The sequence below is a fragment of the Planococcus citri genome, chromosome 1 (assembly GCF_950023065.1).
Source record: "Planococcus citri chromosome 1, ihPlaCitr1.1, whole genome shotgun sequence".
In the NCBI taxonomy this organism is placed as follows: Eukaryota; Metazoa; Arthropoda; class Insecta; order Hemiptera; family Pseudococcidae; genus Planococcus; species Planococcus citri.
Window position 1 is genome coordinate 90,820,039 of NC_088677.1, and position 24,198 is coordinate 90,844,236.

A 24,198-nucleotide genomic window follows, 5' to 3' on the forward strand; every position below is an offset into this window, starting at 1 on the left:
AATGGTGATAAACCGATAAACGTGAGTTGCGTTTTGCGTTATTGCGTTACGGCTGTAGTTACGGTCTCACTCACGGATCACGGCACACGGCACCAGTGCGGACCGTACCGTACAACTGTTGTACGACGTACGTGATACTTGTAACAGTTGTAACCGGTAGGCGGTACCGCTATGTAACGTGATGTGACTAAGCGAAGCGTGAGCCTCGACATGACAAGTCAACGTGTGCGCCTGCGCATTACGCACTTATGACGTAATGTAAACATACGAATACGAGCGATATTGATAAGCGATTCGTGTTTTTCTTTATCGAATAATATGAATAATTTCGAATCCAATTCGAACATAGATCATAGATCCATTCATCTCGAAACAGTTTACGCGTCGATCGCTTCAAAGATTTTGCGTTGCTATTGCTAGCTAGTGGCTACTTCGATCGTTGGCTCGGCATGGTCATCTGTTACGACAATTATTGCCAAGTGTACGCGGAAAGTTTTTACGCTCGTTTTCATTTCCAACAACAGGTCGATCGGTTGGTATCGAACCCGAACGGTTGCCACATAGCGAAGTATTACGTTTGCGAATTCCGATCAACGGCGCATATTGGATGAAAATTGAAATACGAATTCGAAACGCCCGGAGTGGTGGTGGTGGTTGTGGTTGTGGTTGTTGTTGAGCCGCGAATTCGGATTTGCCGCTGTCGTCGTCCGTAGGTACGCTTAGCGCTTAGGTAGTGTTACTAATTCGCCAATTCCAACATGTTCAACAATATGAAGAACAAGATTCGCGAGAAAACTGGAACCGAGTTGCCGAAATTTACCGCCAGTTCGGCTTCGCTCTTCGGAAAAAAGTCGAATCAACATTCCCGTCAGAGTTCTCAAGGTAGCATTTACAGCGTCGTATCGGATTCGGACGCCAAAGAAGAAAACGAACCGAAAGCGGCGGCGGCGGCGGCGTTACATTCGGCGGTTGCGGTAAGAAGACGCGATTCGCGATACGCATCGTCGTATCGCAGTATCTAGATCTAACTACTGCCTACCTATTGCTTTGTGTTGACGGCGTTTGCGTTTGCTTTCTCGAATATTGCAGAAAACCGCGCTCTCCGACGACGTGAAAACTACCGAAGATGACGAAAGTAAAGTCGACGATACAGCAGCTGCGGCGGCGGCAAAGGAAAGTGAATGGTTAGAAAGAGAGAAGCAGTACGTAAGCGATCTGTCGAAACAAACCAAAGAACTGCAAGAAGCCTTGTCCATAGTCACAGGTAAGGTCGTGCTGAACGTGTGACCACCGCACCGCAACCACGTATTACACGCACCTACTCGGTGGTACCTGCTACCTAGGTATTTACTCGTATGTCGAGTCATCTTTGCTTTGCGTGTGTTTCAGAGCAAAAAACCAAACTCGAGCATTTCCGAGAAGAAAAAGAGCAACTAGAAGCGTATCAGAAACAAGAAGTCGCCAAGATTAAACAATTGGTAAGTACGAGTAAAGCGAATCCGATTTCCATTACTTACGCCTAGATTTACTTTTGTACCTATACCTACCTACCTACCTACCTACGTATTTGTACGTTACTCGTACTTTACTCGTTCTTTGTTGTTCGAAGCTGCTGGAGAAAGAAGAAGAGAACGATCGCAATTTATCGGCCTTGAAAGAAGCGCTCGCCTCCATCGAATCTTTGAAGCTGGAAGTTGATCGTTTGAGACCGCTGGAAGAGCGTATGAATACCTGCCAGGTGCGTCCACTTCCTCCGCAATATCGATTAAGCGTTTTAGTGTTTCGCTGAGTTTTTATGTCATTGTTTTTGTTTTTTTCAACTTTATCGCTGAGACTGATGTGTTCGCACTGTGTGCTTTAATTTACCGCTCGGCGCTTACTTTCTGCTAGAGCTGGCGCGTTTCGTTCTGATCGCTAGAACAGTGATCGAGTCGACGAGTATGTTTTCTTTATACGCATTCTCGACAAATCTGGTTTTTGGAAATTTTTTGGATCTCCTTTTCAAACACTTTTCAGTTTCTCTCCGCAAACTTTCAAAACATTACGAGTCTTCTCTCCTCGAGTCAGGTCGGTAAAATTCGAAATCCATTTTCAAAAGCTACGTACTACCTATCCTAGCAGATTCTCGTGAATTTTAAATCTGCCAAAATCCGCGTTAAGAAAAACATACTCGATGTTTCGCGCATTCTAAATCATTTTTTCGTGTTCCGACTGATCGGTATGTATTTGATATTTTGACAATATTAATCGCTTTACCGCTCGATGAGCGATCAAAATTTATTGTTTTTTCTCGCATCCCTTCCAATCTTGTTCCTGTTTGCCCATTTTGTCGTTCATTTGTCTTCTTTTTTTCTCGCCTTTTTTTTTTTTTTTTTTTTGCTTTGCCAAGTAACCGTATCGTTTTCCTCGAGACTCGACGCTGTAGGAGGAAACGGTACGACAGCGTGTCGCCAGGTACCACGAATTTTTTCAGTTCCATTTTTCAATACATATTTGATTGATACATACATACATACATACATACGTATACGCGCGTAAATAGCGCGTTCGACGTGGAATATGCGTAATACGAGTGAGCGCATTAGGTAATCGCGGTCTTGGCGAAAAAATGGAATTGAAAAATTCGAGCGAGTCGACGATATTTCAGACACGCTCGCGCGCGCTGTAGGTAATAGCTTTTCTAGTATCGCACTCGCGTTAGAGACACCGCTTTGCGCGCTCGCGAGTGTTTTTTTTTACGCATTTGTGTAAATGTGCGAGTTGCCGCTACGTACACGTTTTGGTGAGATGATTATGCAATATGCACTCTCACTCTCTCTCTCTCTCACTCTCACACTTGTAAAATGTGTTGTGATTCGCTGTTGTTTTTAACGCTTGTTGTTTGTGGCTATTGAGACTAGTGTGAGTGCGTTTGGTCCGTCATAATATCACGATCGATACGCGAGCGATGCGAGTACGAGTAGTACCCGGTGCCTGGTGTCCGATGCAACCGAGGTAAGGGTGGCGCTTATTCATTTTTTTTGTTTACCAATTTTCATTATTTTAACGTATGTAGGTACCCTAGACCACTTGCGGATATGGCTGTGCCGATGCCGCGGCCGTACCGTCATCGCCCTCCAATTGCCTGCATTTGCTCGTCGCTGGTCGCTGGTCGCTCGTCGTGAACGTGAAAGGAAGAAAATGACTGCGCCACTACTACGAGTACCGTGCTAGCGAAACAGCTACAAAGCATTCGTAGGTGCTAACTGCTAGGAATTAACTTGACAGTTTTTTCGTTGGTTCGATAGGTCGATTGTACAGCTTATACGAGCACATACGTAGGTTCTCATCGCGGCGCGGCGACTAATGAGACGATACGTGACGATGACGCTGACGCACGCACGATCGCGAAGAGCGAAAGGGTACGGAAGTGGTGACGGCGGCGGCGGTGGCGGCGGCGGTGGTGGTTTGATTAGGGTACGAGCCAAGTGGCGATTTTCACGACAAAAAGAAACGCGCTAACGCGACGACGATTGTTTTGTTTTCAAAGGATGACTTGGAATGTCTTCGACACACGTCCGAGAAAGAAAGATGGAATCTAACGTCGCAGTTGGCTCAAAGGGACGAAGTTGTTAGACGCTTAGAAGAACGTATTAGCGTATTAACTCACCGAACCGAAGCCGACTGTCAAGCGTTGGGCGCTCAGCTTTCCGCAGACGAAAGAGTAGGCAGTAAGTGAACGTAACTATCGTAAAAAATCACAACGAGTAAATTAAGAGTACTCGTACTGGTACTCGCGATTATTTGTTAGCACGTAGGCCTAATATGTACCTACTCGTAACGAAAACGTAGTACCTAGGCAGACGTGCTATCGAGCGACGCGTTTGCGTTTCATAATATTCTGACGAGACGATGTTTAGGTTTAATAGCGGAAAGAGCGTTATTAGAACGTAGACTGGAAGAAGCTCATATTCATTTATCAGAAATCAAAACATCGTGGAGTAATAAAATCGCCACTTTGGAAACTCAGGTACGTAGCCTCCGAGCCACCATTCTTCGTTATACTTAATGCATCTGATTCACTGATTCGCCGACTGACTGACTGACTGACTGACTGACTGACTAACTAACTAACGAACTAACCAAATAACCAACTTACTGCGTGCGTAAGCTTTAGTGCCTGAGTGTATTCTTTATGCGCTGCTCTTATGGATGAATGGATGGATAGATAGATAGGGATATCCTATATTATTACCTACTCGATGTGCCTGTCGCAAATTGGCGGGCATTTCGTGCAATTGAAAGCGATTAAACGACAGTTTATTGATTAAAATTTACAGGTAGGCCGATTGAGTCGTCAAGCCGGCGAAGAAGGCGTCGAAAGGAGAAACGCCGAAAAGAAGATTACGCAACTGGAATGCAAGCTAGACGAGTTAGCTAAAGAGAAGGAAAATCTGAACGGCAAGCTGGTTAAATTGGTCAAAGAGAGGGACAATTTAGCGTGCGAACTTAAAGAATTGTCCGCTGTAAATGTGAGTTGAAAGGTTGAATCGAAACAACCGACACACGCCACACGCCACGCGACACGTCAATTTCCCCATTTTCCACGCCAAGATGCTAAATTGCTAAAATGCTCACTTTTTAACTCGCAACGCAATCGCGCATTCTCCAACTTGTTTTCTACTCGATAACGTTACGTTACGCTGACTACGAGTATATGTACTACGTACTCGTAGTAGCCCACATCTGCGATCTGCGGTTCGCAGCGGTTTTTACCTATCCGATATCCGATATCCGATGCGGAAAGATGCGCACAATGAGAACGTAAAAGTGGATTTGTATTTACGTATTTGGCTAGTTATGTCGAACACATTTTAGTATTTGGCCTGATCGCTTGTACGAGTACGAGTACGAGAGTACGTTGGTGAATTTGAAAGTTACACCTGTAAACCTAAAACGTTGGTTGCAGTGCAGCCGCCAGCCGAGCTGCGCTGCGCTGGGCTGGGCTGCACTTTTCATTCGACATAAACGTAATTGTGTGTAGTACGGTGTATGATGGTAGAGCTATGACTGGCAACGTGTATTCGTGTACCTACTACGAACTCGCCAAGCTGAATACGTAATACAAGTTCCTTGGCGCCAGTTTGTTCATCGCTAAATTCGTACGAAATTACGAATGAGCCTATACTCGTACCTCTACCGTCTACCTACATATATCGATATCGGATAGGCCTGCAGTGCCTGCACTACTAGATGAAGATTACTTACCAGTTACCTTTACGAACTACGAGTACCTATCTACTCGTAATTACAGCAGTACGTAGTCGTGGTCGTAGCCGTAGCCGTAGCCGCGTAGCTAAGCTACGCACGCTTTTACATATCATTTCTTTTTTAACCTACTCGTAATAATGATTAACACCGCTGCGCATTTTAAAGTGATTTTTACGATTCAATTCGCCATTTTTTCGCTATTTGCCATTTGCCGTCTGTAGTTGGTACCATTTCTCTACAATCTACACACCTACCTACGTATAATATTTCTAATAAAAAACGTTGTTTTTCTCATTTACGCTTGTAGTTTTATTTTATCGAGTGTTCGCGTAAAAGCGAGCAAAAAAATGCGCGCACTTTCCAAAATAAATCATTTTTTAGGGGGAAAGTGGCGCGAGGACTTTCTTGGTTGTTCACTTGGAACGATCGCAACGGTCGTACTTCGATCCGAATGCCCAAAATGCGCTATTTCATTTTCTTACATCATTCTTACGTTTTTTTTTTTTTTTTTTTTTTTTTTGAAAAGAACGATTTTTGTCGCTTAGCCTTTTTTTTTTTTTTGAATAAAATTCTACTACGTATTAATCTCTCTATCTCTCTCCCTCCCTCATACGCTTGCAAACTGTCCAACCAAACTATCGTCATCGATCATTATCATCATCGTTAACACCCCCCCCCCCCCCCCCCCCCGGTAGAAACGCGTAGGTATTTGGTATTCTACGCTACAATTGGGTAGTACTAGCCATAAATTCTACGGTAACTTCGTAGATATTTACCTATTTACGTTTTTGATTTGTTTGAAATGTGCCCGCAATGCCCGCATGCGTTATATACCTACGTAGGTAACCAATTACGTACATAATTATCGCTAGCTCTGGGTTAATTTTTTTGTATTTTTTTTTTGTTTTTGTTTTTGTTCCTTGCAAGCTTGACTAGACAAAGATGATGGCGCTAACCGAGTGAATTTTGTTTTAAATTTTGCGTAGGTCACAAATGACGAGGAGGAGGAGGAGAAGGAAGAGGTGCGCGAACGCGAACTCGAACGATTTCGAGAACTGACCGATCGTTTAGAAGTTTTGATGAAGGAAAACGAGGCGTTGAGATTGTCGAACGAAGAGTCGAGACGTATCTTCGACGAATCGCTAAGCAAAGAGTCGAATAAGAATAGCGCGTTGGACGTGGAAATGGGCAGACTGAAGGAGTACTCGGTCGAGTTGGCGGTCGCTTTGCAGAAGGAAAAAGACGTCAAAGATCAGACTTTATTGCGTAACGCGGAAATATCGCAACTGGTACAACTCACCGAACAAGAGCTGAAGCAGCAACAAATTCAAAACGAAGAATCGTTCAAGAAAATCGCCAGCTTGGAAGAGCAACTGGAAATTACGCGACAGGTACGTTTCGCGGTTCTCTCCTTAGTAGGGCGCGTCTAATGGCCGGTGCCAGCAGTACGATACATACGGGCAAAATTACGACGGCCACGGCCACAACGGCCACTACTATCAACACGGCCATATCGCTAGCCAACGGCGTTATCGTTCGCGCCGATGGCCAAGACAGCGTCGTCCAAAATTCTTGCAAATCCGAATCCAACATGCTCGATTAGCGGCCAAATAAATACGTCCGTCGCTACGAGATACTCGTATCTACTCGTACGTGTAGCTACTAGCTATAGTGGTAGAGGTACGGTACATACAGTACCTACCTATTTTGCTTTCTCGTCCTGTCGCCCCGCGCACACCGCCGGTGGAACGATTCGCGAGATACTCGTAGCTACTCGACTCGACTCGACTCGTATTTTAAATAGTCGGTACGTACCTAATTATCGACGAAATTCGCAAACTCTAATATCTACCAGCTATTGTAGTACGTAATTTCTTCGTCGCCGATTTTATGGGCTCGCACTTTGCAGTCTGCTCGAACGCGGCCAAATTATCTCACATTCCGCAGCTTATTTAAGCGGCCGAATATTACTCGTATTCGGCGCTTGGATCGCTATTTTTTGCGTTTTCGCGTGTTTGGTTTTCGTTAGTGGATGACTAGCCTTGCCATGCTCGGCTGGCAATCGAAATGTAAAAAATACGAATAGCGTATGTTACCGTATACGAGGAGTACATCTTCCTTATCGCTTTCCGCTTTCCGCTTTCCTCAACTTGTTTTTCTGTTTTGTTTTCTGTCGCAGAATTTGAAAACAATTCAAATGGAAGGTAACACGATCGCGATCACGAACGAACAAAAGTTGAGTGAAAAAATCAAGCAGCTGGAAAATGAAATTGCCGATAAAAACAAGGTACGGGTAAGACGAATGTGTGAGAAACCTTTGGTTGGTTGGTTGGTTGGTTGGTTGTTAGTAAAAAATGAAATGCACACGCTCGGTATTTGTTTGTTGGTTTTGCAGTCGATACGTATCTTGCAACAGAATCTAAACGACGTTAAGAAAACTTTTCAAGACGAATTAAAAAATAACCCACCTGTGGCTGTAGCGTCCAGCGCCACCGCCACCGCCACCGCTACTGGTATCGCTAACGCTAGCGCCAACAATTGTAGTGATTTTCTTAATCACGACTTGGACGGAATAGAAGACGATATCAATTTCAAATACATGAAGCACGTTTTAATCAAATTCCTCACCAGTTCGGAATACGAAGTAAGTACGAGTACGAGTACGAGTGAGAGCTGAGAGTGCGAGTAGTTGAGTTACCAGCTACTCGTAGTAGCGACCCACTTATGTACATACTTACCTACTCGTACTCAATTACGAGTTAGCGACCGCTTAAACCGGCAGCGAATACAATCGTAGACATACCCTAGCTACGAGTATGTAGGTATCTACATAACGGTTCGAGTGAGTAGTTGGTAACTGAAAACTCGAGCTAGGGACCCTGCGGTCGTCGTCGGGCGTCGCGTCGGCTCGTTTACGAGATGTACAAATTGAACAATTTGTACGACTGACGGCTAAGTATTGCGGTATTTTACGTTTGCAGGCTCAACAACTTACCAAAGCGGTGGCTACGCTTTTAAAACTCAATTCGGAAGAAGAAAGATTGATTAAAGATACGTTAGAATGGCGATGTTCGTGGTTCGGTTCGAAACCGCGAGTCAAGCTGCATTACAATCCTAGCTGATGATGGAAACAACGACGGCGACGACGACGGCTGGCTAGCAGGCCGGCCGGCCGGAGGCGGCATTACCTTCTCGCGTATGTTGCGAAACGAGAAAAAAGAGCGGCGACGGTTACCGCCTACGCCCGGGCCCGCGCCCGCGCCCGCCCAACCAAACTGGCGAATAGCACCCATCCAGATCGCTTACTTTGTCAACATTTTATACGTGTAGTGTATGTATGTACGTAGATAAGATGTGTATTGTGTACCCATACCCATACCCCATACCTATGGCCGCATTTTCTTACAAAACGACGCAACAACGAAAATGACCGTACGAATGCGGTGTTACTGTCGCCCCATTCGCGAATTTCCTCTATCGCGACGTATTTTTCAACACGTCATTTTTCCGCCGCATGGCGCATACCATCTATACGTATTACGTACAGTATTGGTTTTCATCTACTCGTACGCGTATACATATAAATCATTCGACACTGACACTTTAGCTAGGTACTCGTATTTAGCCTATTATCGTATCATATCATTTGGCGGGCGCTTCTTATACTCGTAATGTCCAACGCCAACACTACGAAAGCTCGATTTCTTGTATGTGTAGTATTTTTACGCGTATTTGCGGCCGGGTTTTCGATTTCCCCCCTTTTTTTTCTTTCTTTTTGGCCTAGAACTCGGTAATACCCGGACAGGACACTTTGTCCCAATGTACATACATATACATTATACCATATACCAATGTACTCGCAGCTGTGTGTAGTGTACGCGTTACGGATTGAATTTACGTACACGTATCTCTTGCCTACCACTTGGCCACTTACCACCTAGTATGTAATTGTAATTGTAATTGTAATTAGCATCTTGTAACTCGTGCGCGTGTTGTAAATGCGGACATACGTAGCCTACGGTATACGTACGTGGGTATAACCTTAATATTCTGTATGATTGTTTGAATCCGTGTGTCGTGTGCCGTACGTATGTACTATAATATAATTATAATGTAATATAGGTACTGTATGTCTATGTACCGCTAGCGATAGCGATAGCGATAGCGGTTGCATTCGTTATATGTATATGTACTACATTCTCACGTACGAGTATAACTGCCACTTTTAAGAATTTTCATGAATTTTGTATACCTCGTGATGTTTGTTACCTACTTTTTAGTTTTTTCGCCGCGATTCCGACATTAAATTATCCAATCATTCGTATTTAGCCTATTTGTTTGGGTACTTTTACGTCCGCGTCCAGTGTCTTGTTCGATTGATTAGCTTTTAGGTAAGTAAAGCGTGATGCGCCTAGATTTCATGTTGCTAGGTGCTCGTGCTCGTTCTCGTGCTCAATTGCTCGTCGTGTCCAGTGTCCAGCGTCCAGCGTCCATCCACCTCCCCGACACAGTGTAGTACCAGTATTGTTGCTTAGGAGGCCGATGAAGCGTTAACACGACGACATGGAACAACGACGAAGAAGAAAGAAAGAAAGAAAGAAAGAAAAAACTGTTGTACGAAGAGTTAGGCGCGCAGTGCCGCGGCCCGTATTTGTCATATACGAGTAGCGAGTACGAATATTAAAGACTTGACCAGCCATTTCCAGGAACCTGTAGCGTTTACCACTCTACGAGTATACTGCCTAGGTAAGAGATAGGTACTAAGTAGAGGGCTAGTACCTCCTCGTGCAGAAACCATCGCGTTGCGTTGCGCTGATCAAGTATGTAGGTAATAAGGTCAGATTAGGCGGTATAATCGATTTTATTAGGTAGGTAGTTAGGTAGACTAGATCGTATAGTAGGTAGTAGGTACAGGTAGCTGGTAGGTACATATGAATAGATGGGCAGGTGGGTGGATGAGTGGTTGTTTCTCGATGTACGCTCACTATCGACTCCCGCTGTTGGGCATTGATGAAAGATGGTCCATTGGTCAGTGGTCACTGGTCACCCATGAACCGTAGAGACGGGGTGACGGGCACCAGCAGCCGATAGCATCGTTTGTCGTCTTATTTTAGCCATAGCCACAGCCACAGCCAGGTAGGAAGCTAATCCTGGAAGCCAGATGTAGGGTCCATGTCCATACACGTACACATTCTGTACTGGCTTTCTCGGACGAATACTCGGAATAATGCGGCACGATACGATGCGCAGCTAAACTGACCGCAGCTTGATCCAGAGGCCGACTTTAGACTTTGACGGCGCCGGTGACGATATCGCTGTACAGGCTTTCAGTGATGGGTAAAAATCCTTTGACCGAATGTTTGAAATACAGTCGATCGTTGGTTTTGCTCGGATCGAAAGCCTCGTTTTTCAGATCGGTTTTTTTCACCTTGTACGTTCCTGAAAAATGACAGATAAGTAGGAGCTACGACTACGACTACGACTACGAGTACGAGTACGAGTAGAAACGCGCGGCGCACTCGTCAAAACTGCAGGTTTGTGTCGTACTCGTATACATAATATATTATGTACATGTACACTATGCAGGTATGTACGTTTGTATGAATAATGTACATAGGTGTAGGTATCATCTATACCTGTGTGAGAGTAGGCAATAGTATGGGTATGTATGTACAAGTACATACGAGTATCACATTGATACGTACTCGTATAGGTATTGTACAGAGAGTGCTTACACGCTCACGCTTACGCTTACGTTAGAAATATCGGGCATGAGCCCGCAGTAGGAACTATAGGTTGGCCGCACTGGCGCCTTAATTCAAAAACCGATCACGCGTTTCCATTTCCGAAGGTGCTCGATATTTCCGAGCACGCTGTAGACGTAGAGGTAGAGGTAGAGATGCTGGTCTGGTACGTACTACGTAGGTAGTCGTATTCTAAGTAGGTACCTGCTGTACCTACACCTACACCTACGCGTGTATCTATGTATCATATACGAGTACCTATGTGATTCTGATTATGGTAGGTAATTGGCATTCTTACCTGTCAGTTCGAGTTGCGGTAATATTCTCAAGAATAAGGGTCTGGCGTAAACTGGTAAATTTTTATCGATACCATCGGCCAAATTATCGAGATCTATTTCGTTTTTCGGATCGACGATGGCTACCATGCCGGCTTTGCCTTCCAAATCGCCAACCTACGAGTGTAAAATTGCGTTGCTGCGATCAACGATTATAGGTATGTACTATGTACGAGTATGTACCATGACAGGTAGGGTAGGCTAGACTATAGGTAGTAGGTATTAGGTACGATGCAGTCTGCAGTTTGCGTGTCCGTGTCCGCGTCCGCGTCCGCGTCTTACTAGGTCTAGGCTAGCCAAAAAGCTACTAGGTAAAGTACTTTGTACGTACCAAGAAGGTACCTCTACCTACACTTACGAGCACGCTTAAGACTTACTGGGTGTGCAGTGCTCACTGCTCACGTACATACTCGTACATTATACTCGTACATATGCGAGTACCATACTATGCGATTGTAATTTGGACCTAACGAATAAAAGCTTGGCTCAAAGGCGTTAAGTAATTTGTATGTACTCTTAGTCGTACGCGGTACGAGTATGAGATACTCGACGCGTACAACTACTTTATAGCTACAGAGGCTAGACAGAGACAATAGATATATCGATATCGACACTGGTCGAGTTGATGGCGGATACGACGACGACACGCGAACAGCAGACGGTCGTCGGCGATTACAGCTAGAGATGAAACTTGACAACTTGAACTACATATCGGTAGGTCAGGTAGCAGCATAAGGTAGGTACTAGGTAGTGTGGACGTACTTGAACTCCATACACCGTGCAGTCCTTGAAACCGATTAATTTCTGAATAACCATTTCGACCTCGCCGGTAGATACATTTTCACCTTTCCATCTGCGTTGAAAAACGAAAAACGAAAAACAAACACGTTACCATTACCTATACGTAGTAACTAGTATTACTACATTTGTGGCGTCATCGAAGGAGACAGAGAGCAGCGGAAACTGCGAAATTTACCTGAACGTGTCGCCGGTTCTATCCTTGAAATATAGGTAACCAAATTCGTCCATGTATAAAATATCGCCTGTGTAGGGGAAAAAACAACAAGTTCGTAAATAGGTAAAATATACATTTTACTGAGATACCTTTACGTCGGCGTCTTCGCCATCGCCATCGCGCTAATCGCGTGGCGCGTGCAAGTTGCCGAGTACCATAAGTAAAGAACCAAAGATAGGTGGCCTATACTCGTATTCGTATACAATACGTTTACGTATACGTATATACACTACAGTTACAGTGCTCAAAAATATTCGGCTGCACCTCGCAGCAATTTTGTTTGTTTGTTTGTTTGTTTGTTTTTTGGTCCAAAATGTAGCTACAAAATCTCGTACTTGTATTAGGTAGGTAGGTATGTACTAGGTATACTCGTATTAATCAACAAGTCAAAATATGGGTGTTAGGTGCCTACAGGCCACAGGGTATTCGTAGATTGCACTTTGCAGACAGGCAAGTACGGTGCGATCGCTGCATCAAACCTACGAGTACATATACCTAAGTATCTATCTACCGTTTACTCGCAAATACATGCAGGGTGCCCAGAAATATCGAGCACCCCTAAAAAAGTTTTCTACTAAAATACGTGGGTTGGTCACAGTGAATGATACGAGTACGAGTACGAGTAATAATGATAGCGCATGATTGGTTGTTGGCCGGACTGGAGAGATAACATTCCACCAATCATACGCATCTATTTATCCGTTCACGTTGCCAACCTACGCGTATATTTTTAATGAAAAACTTTCTTAGGGGTACTCGATATTTCTGGGCACCCTGTATCTATACCTATTACGTATTACCTATAGGTTTATGTAATGTAAGGTATGTACAATAGTACTGTACGTATATTTTTAATTGTCAGACGCACCTCGTAGGTAAGGGGTAGAGTTGTAGCTACCTAATTCATTATGCATGTATGTGTACATATAGACGAATGTGATGGCTGATGGCTATGGCTATGGCGATTGACGACGCGACGTCGCGTCCGCAAATTGTACAGCGGCGTACACACATGCCGTGCTGCCCTAACTGTCGCTGTTCCTGTCCCATCCGAGCATCAGCGTCGCATTAACGTTGCTTTTTATGATTTTTCAATCAAGTCCGAGTCGACTTCATTCAACGTTGAACGTACTCGTAAGTCGTACCTCCACCTATTCAAGTACGAGTATGTAGGTATGTACATTGTACTTATGTTATAACTTGTTGTAACCGGCCGAAAAACGCGTATCGGCGTATCCTACTCGACACTCGTACATACATCAACCTGCACCTAGGTACCTAATAACTGCTCTAAATTCCAATTCATCTATCCTCGCGGTTGTCTCCAGTCTCCTCGTAGTTTCGAAAACTCCTTAGCACCCCCACTATCACATCATCGTAGTGGAGCAAAGTACAAAAGTACCTACAAAGTACGTACTACATGTACATACATACATTAGGTACTAGGTGTAGGTACTGGTACACAAAAGTACACGAACGTACGTACAAAGTTGTAGGTATACCTGCTGCAGGTTTTTATTACTGCTTGTAGCTGTACCTAACCGTCTGCTGTTTTTGTTATTTTTTTGGTGGCGGTGGGGGGGAGGGTGCACCGATCTCCACGTTCATCTCCGTGAGAAGTCGACGAGCCTTGGGAGTTGGGAGCGCGGGTTAAATCGAATCTTTTAAGGTGAAATTTTCAGAATCTCACCTTTTCTTCAAAATGAGCCGATCTGTATATATTTGTACTTATTGACTCGCTTATTTACTTACTCACTTACTCGCTCGTTCACTCGGTCGGAGTTGTTGAGGGACTCGAGGGCGATAAAAGTCGTAAAAAAGTTGTCACCAATGTTGGCATGTAGAGGTACCTTAATGCTCGCCACGCGTATTGGTGTCCAGGTAAATACATACTCGTAGTAGGTACTAGGTATCTAAATACTACATGATGTAGTGTAATTTTCTCAATGTAATGCCGATTGCCGAATACGAAAGTATATATGTAGTACCTACGCCCTAACCATTGATTTTGAATCAATTGCCCTAACCTAGGTTGAACGTTAGACGAGTAACCAGCGCGTAGCTACCTATATGATGCACGACTGCCTATACTCGTCGAATGTAAATGCAAAATGCAAATAGGTACGTAATATGTACATACGTAAATACTCGTACGATAATAAGTACATATTATGTAGGTAGGTAGGTAGGTACTAGGTATGTAGTACATATGTACGAGTACTGTAGGTAATAATGTACTAACCCGATAAAAACGCCGAATCTCCGCGTTTAAAAACATTCTTGATGATTTTCTTGTTGGTTTCCTTTTGATCGACGTATCCTTGAAAGTCTTTAAGAGGTATTCTTTTCGATATCATACCGATACACATGCCAGATTCACCTGCAAAAACACGTATACTGTATAGTATGTACCTAATGATTATGTACATTGTACTCGTAGTAGGTATACTCGTAAAGTACGGTGCCTGCTACTGCCACACTTAGAGAGCTTACGCATATACGGGTATTATGTACGAATTATCGAATTACCAGTACCTACCTAACGGCTACGGGCTATCTACGCTCTACAGGGTGCGCAGAAATAAGTATCGACATCGAGTAGGTAGCTAGGTACCTATACACAATATACGAGTACAGCTGTACGTACAGCCAGAAAAGATTTTTGCTAAACGTCTCGCGGCGCGCTGGTCACATCTCGTGGCGGTGAATGATACGGCGAGTGGGCGAATAGCCCTAATAATGCTAGAACGCGCTTGATTTTTTGACTGAGGTGCGGTGATAACATTCTACGAGTACCAATCGTGTACTCGTACGTACGACGTACGACATACGCATCTATTTCAATGTAGGTACCTATATACTTAGGTGGGCAACTGGGAACCTTTTTCTAGCAAAAAAAAATTGTTTGGGGTATAGGTACTCGATATTTCTGCGCAGCCTGCTGTATGTACACAATATACACATACGTGATTGGTGAACGGTGATGGACAACCGACGCCGACGCCGACACCGACACCGACGACGAGTGTCGTGTCGAGTCGAGTACCACTGAATTACTGACCATTGACCGAGCCGAGACCCGTAGGCCTATGCGATAAGTACGAGTATATAAGGTAAGTAGGTATGTACAGTAATAAGTACATAGGTATAGCCGAAGGAGGCTTACGACTACGAGTAAATTACTCTCACTCTCACCACTCACCAGCGTCACATCTGATACAAAAGCCGTTTTCATTTCTAACAGGTTCGCCGTTAGTTTCGTCGTACTTTATTAAAGCGATCGGATACACCGAGGCCGGCAATATACGAGGTAGAAATCCCACAGCTCCGATCGTGTTATCGAAATTCACTGCAAAAAACACGCAAAACCAAACAAAACGTATCAAAAAAAAAAAATGCCTGTTCTGTAATCTACGATAATTTATGTAGGTCTAGGTACCTAGTACATCTACATACGTAGTTAATACCTATACATCAGGGTGCGCACAAGTACCATATCGAGGACCCTGGAAAAAGTTTTCTGCTAAATGTTTCGGTTGGTCACGGCGAATGATTCGATTATTAATTACCTACGTAGTATAATAGCGCGTGATTGGTTGTTGGATTGAGGTGATAACATCGCACCAATCAGCTATTTCACTTTTACCACTCGGCATTCGGTGTTCACGTTGCCAACCGATATTGTACTTTTAATTTTAAAAAAAAAACTTTCTTCGGGGTAACCTACTCGATACTCGTATGTACGTATTTTTGCGCTGCGCTGCGCCGCGCCGCGCCACACCCTGTGCACCTAGGTACGAGACACGTTAGGTACAGGTAATAGGTACAAAGTAGGTAGGTACTTTTGTTAGTCGTGGCTTACTTATGTTGGCGTTTCCTTCGGTCGATCCGTACAACTCCAAGACGGCGGGAATTCTGAATCGATGGACGAATGCTCGCCACACGTCCGGACGCATGCCATTTCCAATCACCATACGCAACGAATGATTAACGTCGTTTTGCGAAGGCGGCACCGCCAATAAATATCGACATATTTCGCCGATGTATTGACCAATCTACGTGCGCGTAAAGGTACCAATCAAATTCCAGTGGTAATTCGGTAATGCGGTAGTCGTACTCGTACAAGTAACTATATACTCGTACATATACTCGTATCTATGTACATATGCATATTGCATACGTAGGTAGGTAGGTAGTTAGGTACTTACGGTACATTTATACTTGACGCAATCGGCAAAATACTTGGAAGCGGAAAACTTGACTTTGATGACGACGGTTAAGCCGTACACCAAGGCCGGAAGCGTGCCCAAAAGACCGCCGGCCGTGTGGTACAGCGGCAGCGGATCGTAGATGATATCGTTCGAGCGTAACTTCAATAAATACTTGAAACCGGCCACTATCATCACCAATCTACGAGTACGAAATACGATTACCATAAAAATGTAAACAAATAAGTCGTTGGTTGCTGATCTAGTTATTCTAGTTTGCTGATAAGCCGCGGCCGTAAAGGTCTGACGAGCGAACCAATTCGCATTAAAAGCACCTAAGCGATGCCGTAGTTAGTTAAGTAGCCTACCTACATAGGTAGGGGGTAGTCGGGTCGGCAGTAGTGGGCTAAGCAGGTAAGCACTAAGCTCCAAGCGGGCAATAGTTAGGTAGTTAGGTACCTCTATACCTAGCCGCAGCCCCACATATGTAATAAAGTATAGGTAGGTACTAGGTAGTTTAGATACGTACTTGTCGTGAACCATAATTGCGGCTTTTGGCAAACCAGTAGTGCCCGAAGTATAGATGTACAATAGTTTGTCTTTGGGCCTGATGGGCGTTTCGGGTTCGACCGCATCGCCGGATACGCTGCTCAGCAGTTGCTCCATATCGGCGCAATTGCGCAAAAAGCTGTCGCCGATGCCGGCGCCGGTGCCTTCGCCGTACGCCATGTACTCGGTATTCGGGTCGAGCGCTGCGGCAATTTCGTTGACGTCTTTGGCGAATTCGTAGCCGAATACGAATGCCTTGCATTTGGCCACATTCACGCAATGAGCCAACGAGTGCGACCGCAAATTCGTATTTATCAAGGCGGTCACGACGCCGATCTTGCCCAGACCCAACCAAATACCGATATACTGCGGCCTGTTCAGGCTCATCAACGCCACCACGTCGCCTTTCTTGTAGCCTTTCTTTTGGAAAATTCTCGCCACTTTGTTGCTGTACAAATCCAACTGTAAAACAACGCAACAATGCCCCCCAGTCGCCATTAGCTACCTGTACCGTGTATACGTACCTTACGTATGTACTCGTACCTACTTATACAATACCTACATACTCGTACCACATTAGGTACCTAGACCTACCTAGTACCTACTTACTTACATAAATGTAATTATGTAGTAGGTACTAAGTGAGTAGGTATTAGATTCGAGTATACCTACCTAAGTACTGCTGCTACTACCATTAACTACTACTATAGGCATAGGCATAGGCATAGGCATAGGCATAAGCATAGGTATACCTACCAGCTAGGCGGCTACCTATTGTTAGACCAATAGAATCATTTCCGCAGCAGTGGCGCGTAGTCACGGGGGGGGGGAGGAGGCGAAGGTGGCGGTAGACGAAATTTTCGCTAGCTCGAGCTAATAGGTGATATCGACAATTTCGTGATAAGGTGTACCGGGGGGGGAGGGGGGAGTCAGAATTGGGGGTAAGTCAGAAAAACTGTTCTAGCTCTTAGAGTTTTATATCTGCCGAAGCGCTACCCAGGGGTAACTTACGGGTACTATACCCATACTTAATCACAGCATTAAAATTTTCGAGATCTATGTAGTTTCATTTTACAGTTCTTCGAATGGCTCTTTAGTTGCTGTTTTGAATTTGATTTCAAATTGTAACTGGTATTTTTCAAACTGCTTTTTACCTCGGAAGAAATGATCAGTAAAAGTGATATTATAGGTGTAAGTATTCCTAAAACATTATTTGTAAAACCCCGACGAGTATTCGATTTTATTTAATTTTTAGTTATTCGTTATTTGTATCGCTTGTTCCGACATACCCGCTATATTAATGCTATGGGGTAAGTCAGAAAAGTGAACATTGATAATTAGGATTCGACCTCGTCGATGTGTAATACTCGTACGTAGAATGAAATGTTTTCGAGGTCGTAGAATCCGAATGTGGATTAATTTTTTTTGTAGTAATGGGGGATGAGGCGTGGGGAGAGGAAAAATTTCAAATGGAAATCGCTGAGACCCTTCGATCTTGTAGATAACAATCACATTCTTTATTGGAATGCGCGTTAGATATTTTGAAGTTTTTGCGTGTGTGTTCGGATCGGTTTTTTATATTTATTTACAAATTTTTTCCACATTATCGCGTAATATCTAATATGTCGATTGATATGTTTTTGAAGTCGCAGAATTCGAATTCGGAGTTATTTTTTTTGTAAGAGTGGGGAGGGGTGAGGCAAGGGGAGAGTGGAAATTTCAAATTTTGCCTATATTATTGCGTAATATGTCGATTGATGTTTTCGAGGTTGTAGAGGTCGAATCTGGAGTTGGTTTTTTGGTAGAATGAAAAAGGTAAAAAATTCCAAATTTGGTTTTTATCTATCTCAATGTTTTCTTATAGGTACTACCGATGTTCGAAGTTGACAGTTTTGTATACAAAATCAGAATTCGGAACACGTTTTGAAAAAAAATCCTATACAATCGGAATCGGGCAATATTGTGTGTTCTCTTCTGCAGGATGATGCCAGATTTGTATTTTGGAGTGGTGTATTAAACTATGTTTTGGGGATTTTTTTTCTTTGTTTTCTCAGAAGATAAAAATTATTTTTTCTCTTTACGCGAGTTTTTTAATTTTAGACAAACACATTTTTGTACTCTACAATAAATTGTCAGATGAATTGTTTTTCTGAAGTTACCGCAAAGACAGCAAAAATGCTACTACGGAGGAATTAAGAGGCAGGAGGGAGAGATTTCTACTGATCGCCATTTCCATACACATCCGTGTTTTTGAGCGGAAGGTATTTCAATTAATCATTAATTCGTTACTTATAGTTAGCTCATTTCATAACTATTCCAACTTCCACAAGGCACAGTGGGCCACAAACCCCCCTCCCCAAACAGTGATACTTAAATAGCATTCTACCCTAAAAACTAACTCCAGATTCGAATTCTACGACCTCGAAAACATATCAATCGACATAATACGCGATAATATAGGCAAAATTTGAAATTTCCTCTCTGCCCTTGCCTCACCACCACCCGTACAAAAAAAAATAGGTAACTCCAGATTCGAATTCTACGACCTCGAAAACATATGCACAAATAATGTATAGGAAAAATTTGAAATTTTCCCTCTACCACGCCTCATCACCCCCCCCCCCCCTTCTACAAAAAAATTAACTACAGATTCGGATTCTACGACCTTGAAAACATATTATTCGACATATTGCACATCGATGAGGGTCGAATCCTAATATCACCGATTAATTTTCTACATATTATTCTGACTTACCCCGATTTGGGGTAAGTCGGAACAAGTTACATTTCAATTTTTATTCCACTGTGCGAAAGCTACTAAGTATGACAATCGCACTCAAATTTTTGCCATAGGTAAAAAACCCTTATGGGAACCTAACGTAACAAATTTGAGCGATATTGGTTCATTAGTAGGAGAGTAACAGCTGATCAAAGTTGAAATAGTGAAAATCCGTTCTGACTCCCCCCCCCGGTGCACCTTACCTAAATCCAGATACAAATAACTCGAATTCGAAATAGGTATATGTACTTTTGTACGAACGTTGGTTGGTTGGTCCAACGGAGATACGATGATCGTAATAAATCTCCAATTGGTAAACGGCAGCGGCAGTCGTTGTCTACCTTACCTACTCACGCGTATAACTTACGAATATAGTTCTTTTGAAACGGATTAATGACAGACGCGAGGCGTGCGAAGTTCTCTCTCCCATCTCTCTGTGGCTTTTTTGCTCTTTTATTTCTAATCTCTAATCCGAAAACATCAATTAGCTACACTCTGTTTGTAGTCTTTGTAAATACGCGTACGATTATAATTACACGTAGGTACCGAGACAATCGTCGTAAACGACTACATTAACGAGGTCACTTTGGATAAGAAGAAAACTGATTTTCGTGAATCGGCATCGCACGGGGCAGGGGTCAGTAACATAAGATAAACTGATTCCATTTTCACGAGCTGAACGTATAGGTACACTGGTACAAGTACCTACCTGTATCTGTTTGTACACTTTGATTTTTTCTGTCCGGTACTCTCGAGGCCTCGAGTGCCAAATTTTGGCGCTTTTCTTACTGAAACGAGACGAGTAATCAAATCGTAGGTAGGTAGCTAGCTCTTGGTACACAGATGAAAATGAGGGGGGGACCGATTCGACAATTTTTTGTGTTTTAGCAATCAATTGGCCAACTTCGTTTTTGCAACTTTCTCGACATTCTATCAAACGTATAAAAATGTTGAAAAACAAAAGTCTGCAATTTTTGATAGATCGAGCCACATACCTATGTAGTATTGAAACGGGTATACCTACAGTCTATACTTTTTTAGATCTCAATTCTGACTTTCAAGAATGGGTGGCGGGGGCGATGGGAGGGATGATAATAGATAGCTGAGATACTCGTAGGCAAGTATCTATAGCCTACGAGAACGTCCGAGTTTTAAAAATGAAATGATTTTCTGAACTCTCGCGAGACTTTTGAACGAGCAACGAGCAATTCTTGACTTTGAAATTACGCGAATTACGCGACGAGTACCTACCTACCTAATTGAATTGAATTGAATTCACTTTCAAAGTCGATAAATGATAACTCGGAAACATTTTGAGCAACTTACATAAGTGATATGATTTGAAACTGTCCTTGGACGGGGTACTTTACCCTGATTTCAATTTTATTTCTCTCACCAAATACTACCGTTGATATCGTATTCGTAATCGTACGTAAGTACGAATAAGAGTAATACTACTACTCGTATGAGCCGCTGATCCAAGCCAATACCTACATAGTAGGTAGGTGGTACATTATCATTTTCTCGTACATAGTACACAGTACACAGTACAGAGTACATAGTTGACGGTTGACGGTGATTAAGTGCATACTCACCTACGGTGAGTTGTTAATAGTGCACACCGCACACGTAATATGGCAGACTTGTAAGTACTAAGTACACGCGCGTATTGATTAGTACCTATACGATACGATACGATACGATACGATATGACTAAGTGCACAAGTATTAGAGGTACCTACCTACCTACGAGTACTTACGAGTAGACAGCACAGCAGCAATAGCTAAAGGCTATAGGCTATACCCTACGCTACCCACAGGTACAGCAACGACGACTATACCTACCTATACTTACGAGTAGGTGCATATAGGATGTGGGTGCAATAACACTCGAGGAGGGATAGTGCAGTGCAGTGCAGTGCAGTAGAGTGCTGCCGGCCGGCATATGACATTAGTACCTACTCGTAATTTGAAGCTCGGCACTGCACCTTTTACATACAATTCTCATTCTCGTAGGTTAACCTTACACAATAATACTCGTATATGTGAAAACGGTGCGGCGTTTTCACAGTGACCGGTGGCCGGTGGCCGGCATCCTGCGGCTGCATCTACCTATGTACATCTATACTGTTTAGACCTACAGGGTGCGCAGAAATATCGAGTAGGTAGTAGGTACCCTCGAAAAAGTTGTTTGCTAAACGTTTTGTCTGGTCGCGTCGCGCCGCGCCGCGCAGTTGAATGATACGAGTAATAGCCATAATCATACCACCACACACCACACGATTGGTTGTTGGACTACACATATGTACCTACACCTACACCTACGCATACTCGTAGACTATGGACAGGGCGAGGGTGAGGGTGAGGGTGATACAACTTTCTTTGGGTGTCGAGTACCTACATAAGTATATATCATACATACGTGTGCGAGTATCATAAACAGTAAACAGTATAAATTATAGTACCTCTTTCACAGTCCACGCAGTGTCTTGAAAATGCACGATAACTTTGTCCGGATTGGAGCGGGCTGTTTTTTTGAACAACGATACGATGGTTTCTCCGGTCACAATATACTTGAGGCATGCTACGGCCGTGTTAAAAACTCTGAAGAACAAACTATGGTATGCCAAACGTACCATACCATAACAAAACAAAACAAGACAAGATTACTACCCGAAGACCCGAACGTTATGTTTACGAGTAGGTACGAGTACCTACCTACCTACCTACCTACCTACTTACTTAGTACATATGTACTCGAGGTATATCTGTACACTACGACATCGATAGTGAGTAAGCTGGGTATATTATCGAATAAAACGATAAAGCCGCTAAAAGTAATCAACTAATTACATACCTAGGTACCTACTAACTAAAGGTAGGTAGGTGGATAGGTCTGAAAGAATATAAGGCTTACGCTTACCTCAAATCTCTGGGTAGTGTTTTGAAAACGATGTAAATCGGCCGACGATAGAAAATGACGCACGCGATAAGTACGCCGAAAATGAAACTGTAGTACTGGTTGGGTAAGCCATCCATTAGGGCGGCTAAGCTCTTAGAAAGTCCCATGTCAACGGCGACGGCGACGGCGACGGCGACGGCGAGTGGATAAGGCTTAGGCTTCGGATCGGATCGGATCGGATAGGATACCAGTACACGTATAGAGGCTAGCCAGTAGGTACGAGTAGTTTAGGTACCTACGTAGAGTAGATGCACATTTGCGAAAATTCAATCACGCGTAAGTACTTGTACATTTGTTTTGGTTTTGGTTTTTTTCCCCCTCAAACACGGTGACGGACTCGCGAAAGCGCGAACCTGTAATCACTACTCAGTGTCCAGCTGCCCACTGACTCGAACTAATGCTGTAATGCTCGTACTCGTAGATGGTAACTTTATCACGACAAGCCGACTACTGCCACTGCCACTGCCACTGCCACCGAATGATCCGCCGCACCGCGCCGCTATGGTTATCGCAATCGCTATCGCTATCGCGCTGTTATTACTGACCTGCCATGGCATCGCGATTGCGATGCCATGCGATGCGATGGTCGCCGTCGCCGTCGCCGTCGCCGCACCGCGCCAGCACCATGTACCGGTTATGCTAAGTTGACGCCTATTAACATTAACAGCAATACCTAATGGTAAAATTGTGCTAGATCTAGATGTACCGCCGCCGCACCGCGCCGCGACGATACGTACTCGTAATTATGTAGATACGTAGATACACTCGTCGTACATTAGAGGATACTTGTATATGGAGCGTCTGCGTCCGTCCGTCCGTCCTTTCGCCTCGCCTCGCCCGGTTTCTCAATCATCGTTCATTCTACTTAGGTAGAGGTACGTATAGTACTAGTACTTGGTTATCCAACGAGCTGTGTTATGAAGTTCATAGTACATTCGACATTCGACATTCGACATTGTACCTTACTCGTATGTATGTAGTATACTCGTACTGCGTACTCGTAACATCGAGTCGAGTACGTACTGCGTACCTAGCTAGTACGAGTAGCTACCTAGTATGTAGGGACCTACCTTGTAGCAAGGCAGACTTGAGACTTGGCGCCCCACCGCTGACCGCTGCGCCATAATGTACGAGTTAATGACAATTAGAAGCACACTACTGAGTACTGACTACTGACTACTGTCGTTGACCGTGCCCGTGTCTATTACTCGAACTCGTACTCGTTTTCGTAAATATTGAGCTACGAGTGTTAGTCACTGACCAGTCGCGCATCGGCTGCTGTCTGCTGTATCTGGAGACTGGTGTAATTGTAAAGCAGCTGGTACTGTACGCACTACTGGCATTTCATTATGTGGC

The 24,198-nt window shown here is 43.8% G+C and overlaps 2 protein-coding genes across 3 annotated transcripts; one reads left to right on the plus strand and one right to left on the minus strand.

The window, feature by feature from the left end:
- The first annotated feature begins 120 nt into the window (after positions 1–120).
- Positions 121–9,574, plus strand: LOC135841205 (golgin subfamily A member 1-like). 2 transcript variants are annotated; one of them, XM_065358052.1, is made up of 11 exons: positions 121–974; positions 1,090–1,264; positions 1,390–1,478; positions 1,610–1,738; positions 3,530–3,710; positions 3,900–4,009; positions 4,320–4,511; positions 6,237–6,641; positions 7,430–7,537; positions 7,646–7,894; positions 8,232–9,574. In XM_065358052.1, exons 1-11 carry the CDS (start codon positions 759–761, stop codon positions 8,370–8,372), a joined length of 1,995 nt encoding a protein of 664 aa, XP_065214124.1. In that variant the 5' UTR covers positions 121–758; the 3' UTR covers positions 8,373–9,574. The 2 variants fall into 2 exon arrangements, with proteins under 2 accessions (XP_065214124.1, XP_065214132.1); XM_065358060.1 differs by lacking the exons at positions 3,530–3,710; positions 3,900–4,009.
- A 518-nt stretch (positions 9,575–10,092) lies between these two features.
- Positions 10,093–23,360, minus strand: LOC135841219 (long-chain fatty acid transport protein 4-like). The gene is made up of 11 exons (XM_065358071.1): positions 22,804–23,360; positions 22,346–22,496; positions 17,082–17,563; positions 16,553–16,754; positions 16,207–16,399; positions 15,547–15,693; positions 14,587–14,724; positions 12,306–12,372; positions 12,092–12,182; positions 11,293–11,446; positions 10,093–10,689 (listed from the first exon to the last, which is right to left on the minus strand). Exons 1-11 carry the CDS (start codon positions 22,947–22,949, stop codon positions 10,535–10,537), a joined length of 1,926 nt encoding a protein of 641 aa, XP_065214143.1. The 5' UTR covers positions 22,950–23,360; the 3' UTR covers positions 10,093–10,534.
- Between the last annotated feature and the right edge of the window lie 838 nt (positions 23,361–24,198).

Bases quoted from the DNA above. Each gene is read 5' to 3' on its own strand.
- LOC135841205 (XM_065358052.1), top strand. From the start codon at position 759: ATGTTCAACAATATGAAGAACAAGATTCGCGAGAAAACTGGAACCGAG. The intron at 4,010-4,319 runs GTACGTAGCCTC...TAAAATTTACAG, and splicing joins TCGCCACTTTGGAAACTCAG to GTAGGCCGATTGAGTCGTCA. The intron at 7,538-7,645 runs GTACGGGTAAGA...TTGGTTTTGCAG, and splicing joins AAATTGCCGATAAAAACAAG to TCGATACGTATCTTGCAACA.
- LOC135841219 (XM_065358071.1), bottom strand. From the start codon at position 22,949: ATGGGACTTTCTAAGAGCTTAGCCGCCCTAATGGATGGCTTACCCAAC. The intron at 15,694-16,206 runs GTAAGCCACGAC...TGTTTTTTGCAG, and splicing joins CGAAGGAAACGCCAACATAA to TGAATTTCGATAACACGATC. The intron at 12,373-14,586 runs GTTAGTACATTA...TCCCCTACACAG, and splicing joins AGATTCGGCGTTTTTATCGG to GCGATATTTTATACATGGAC.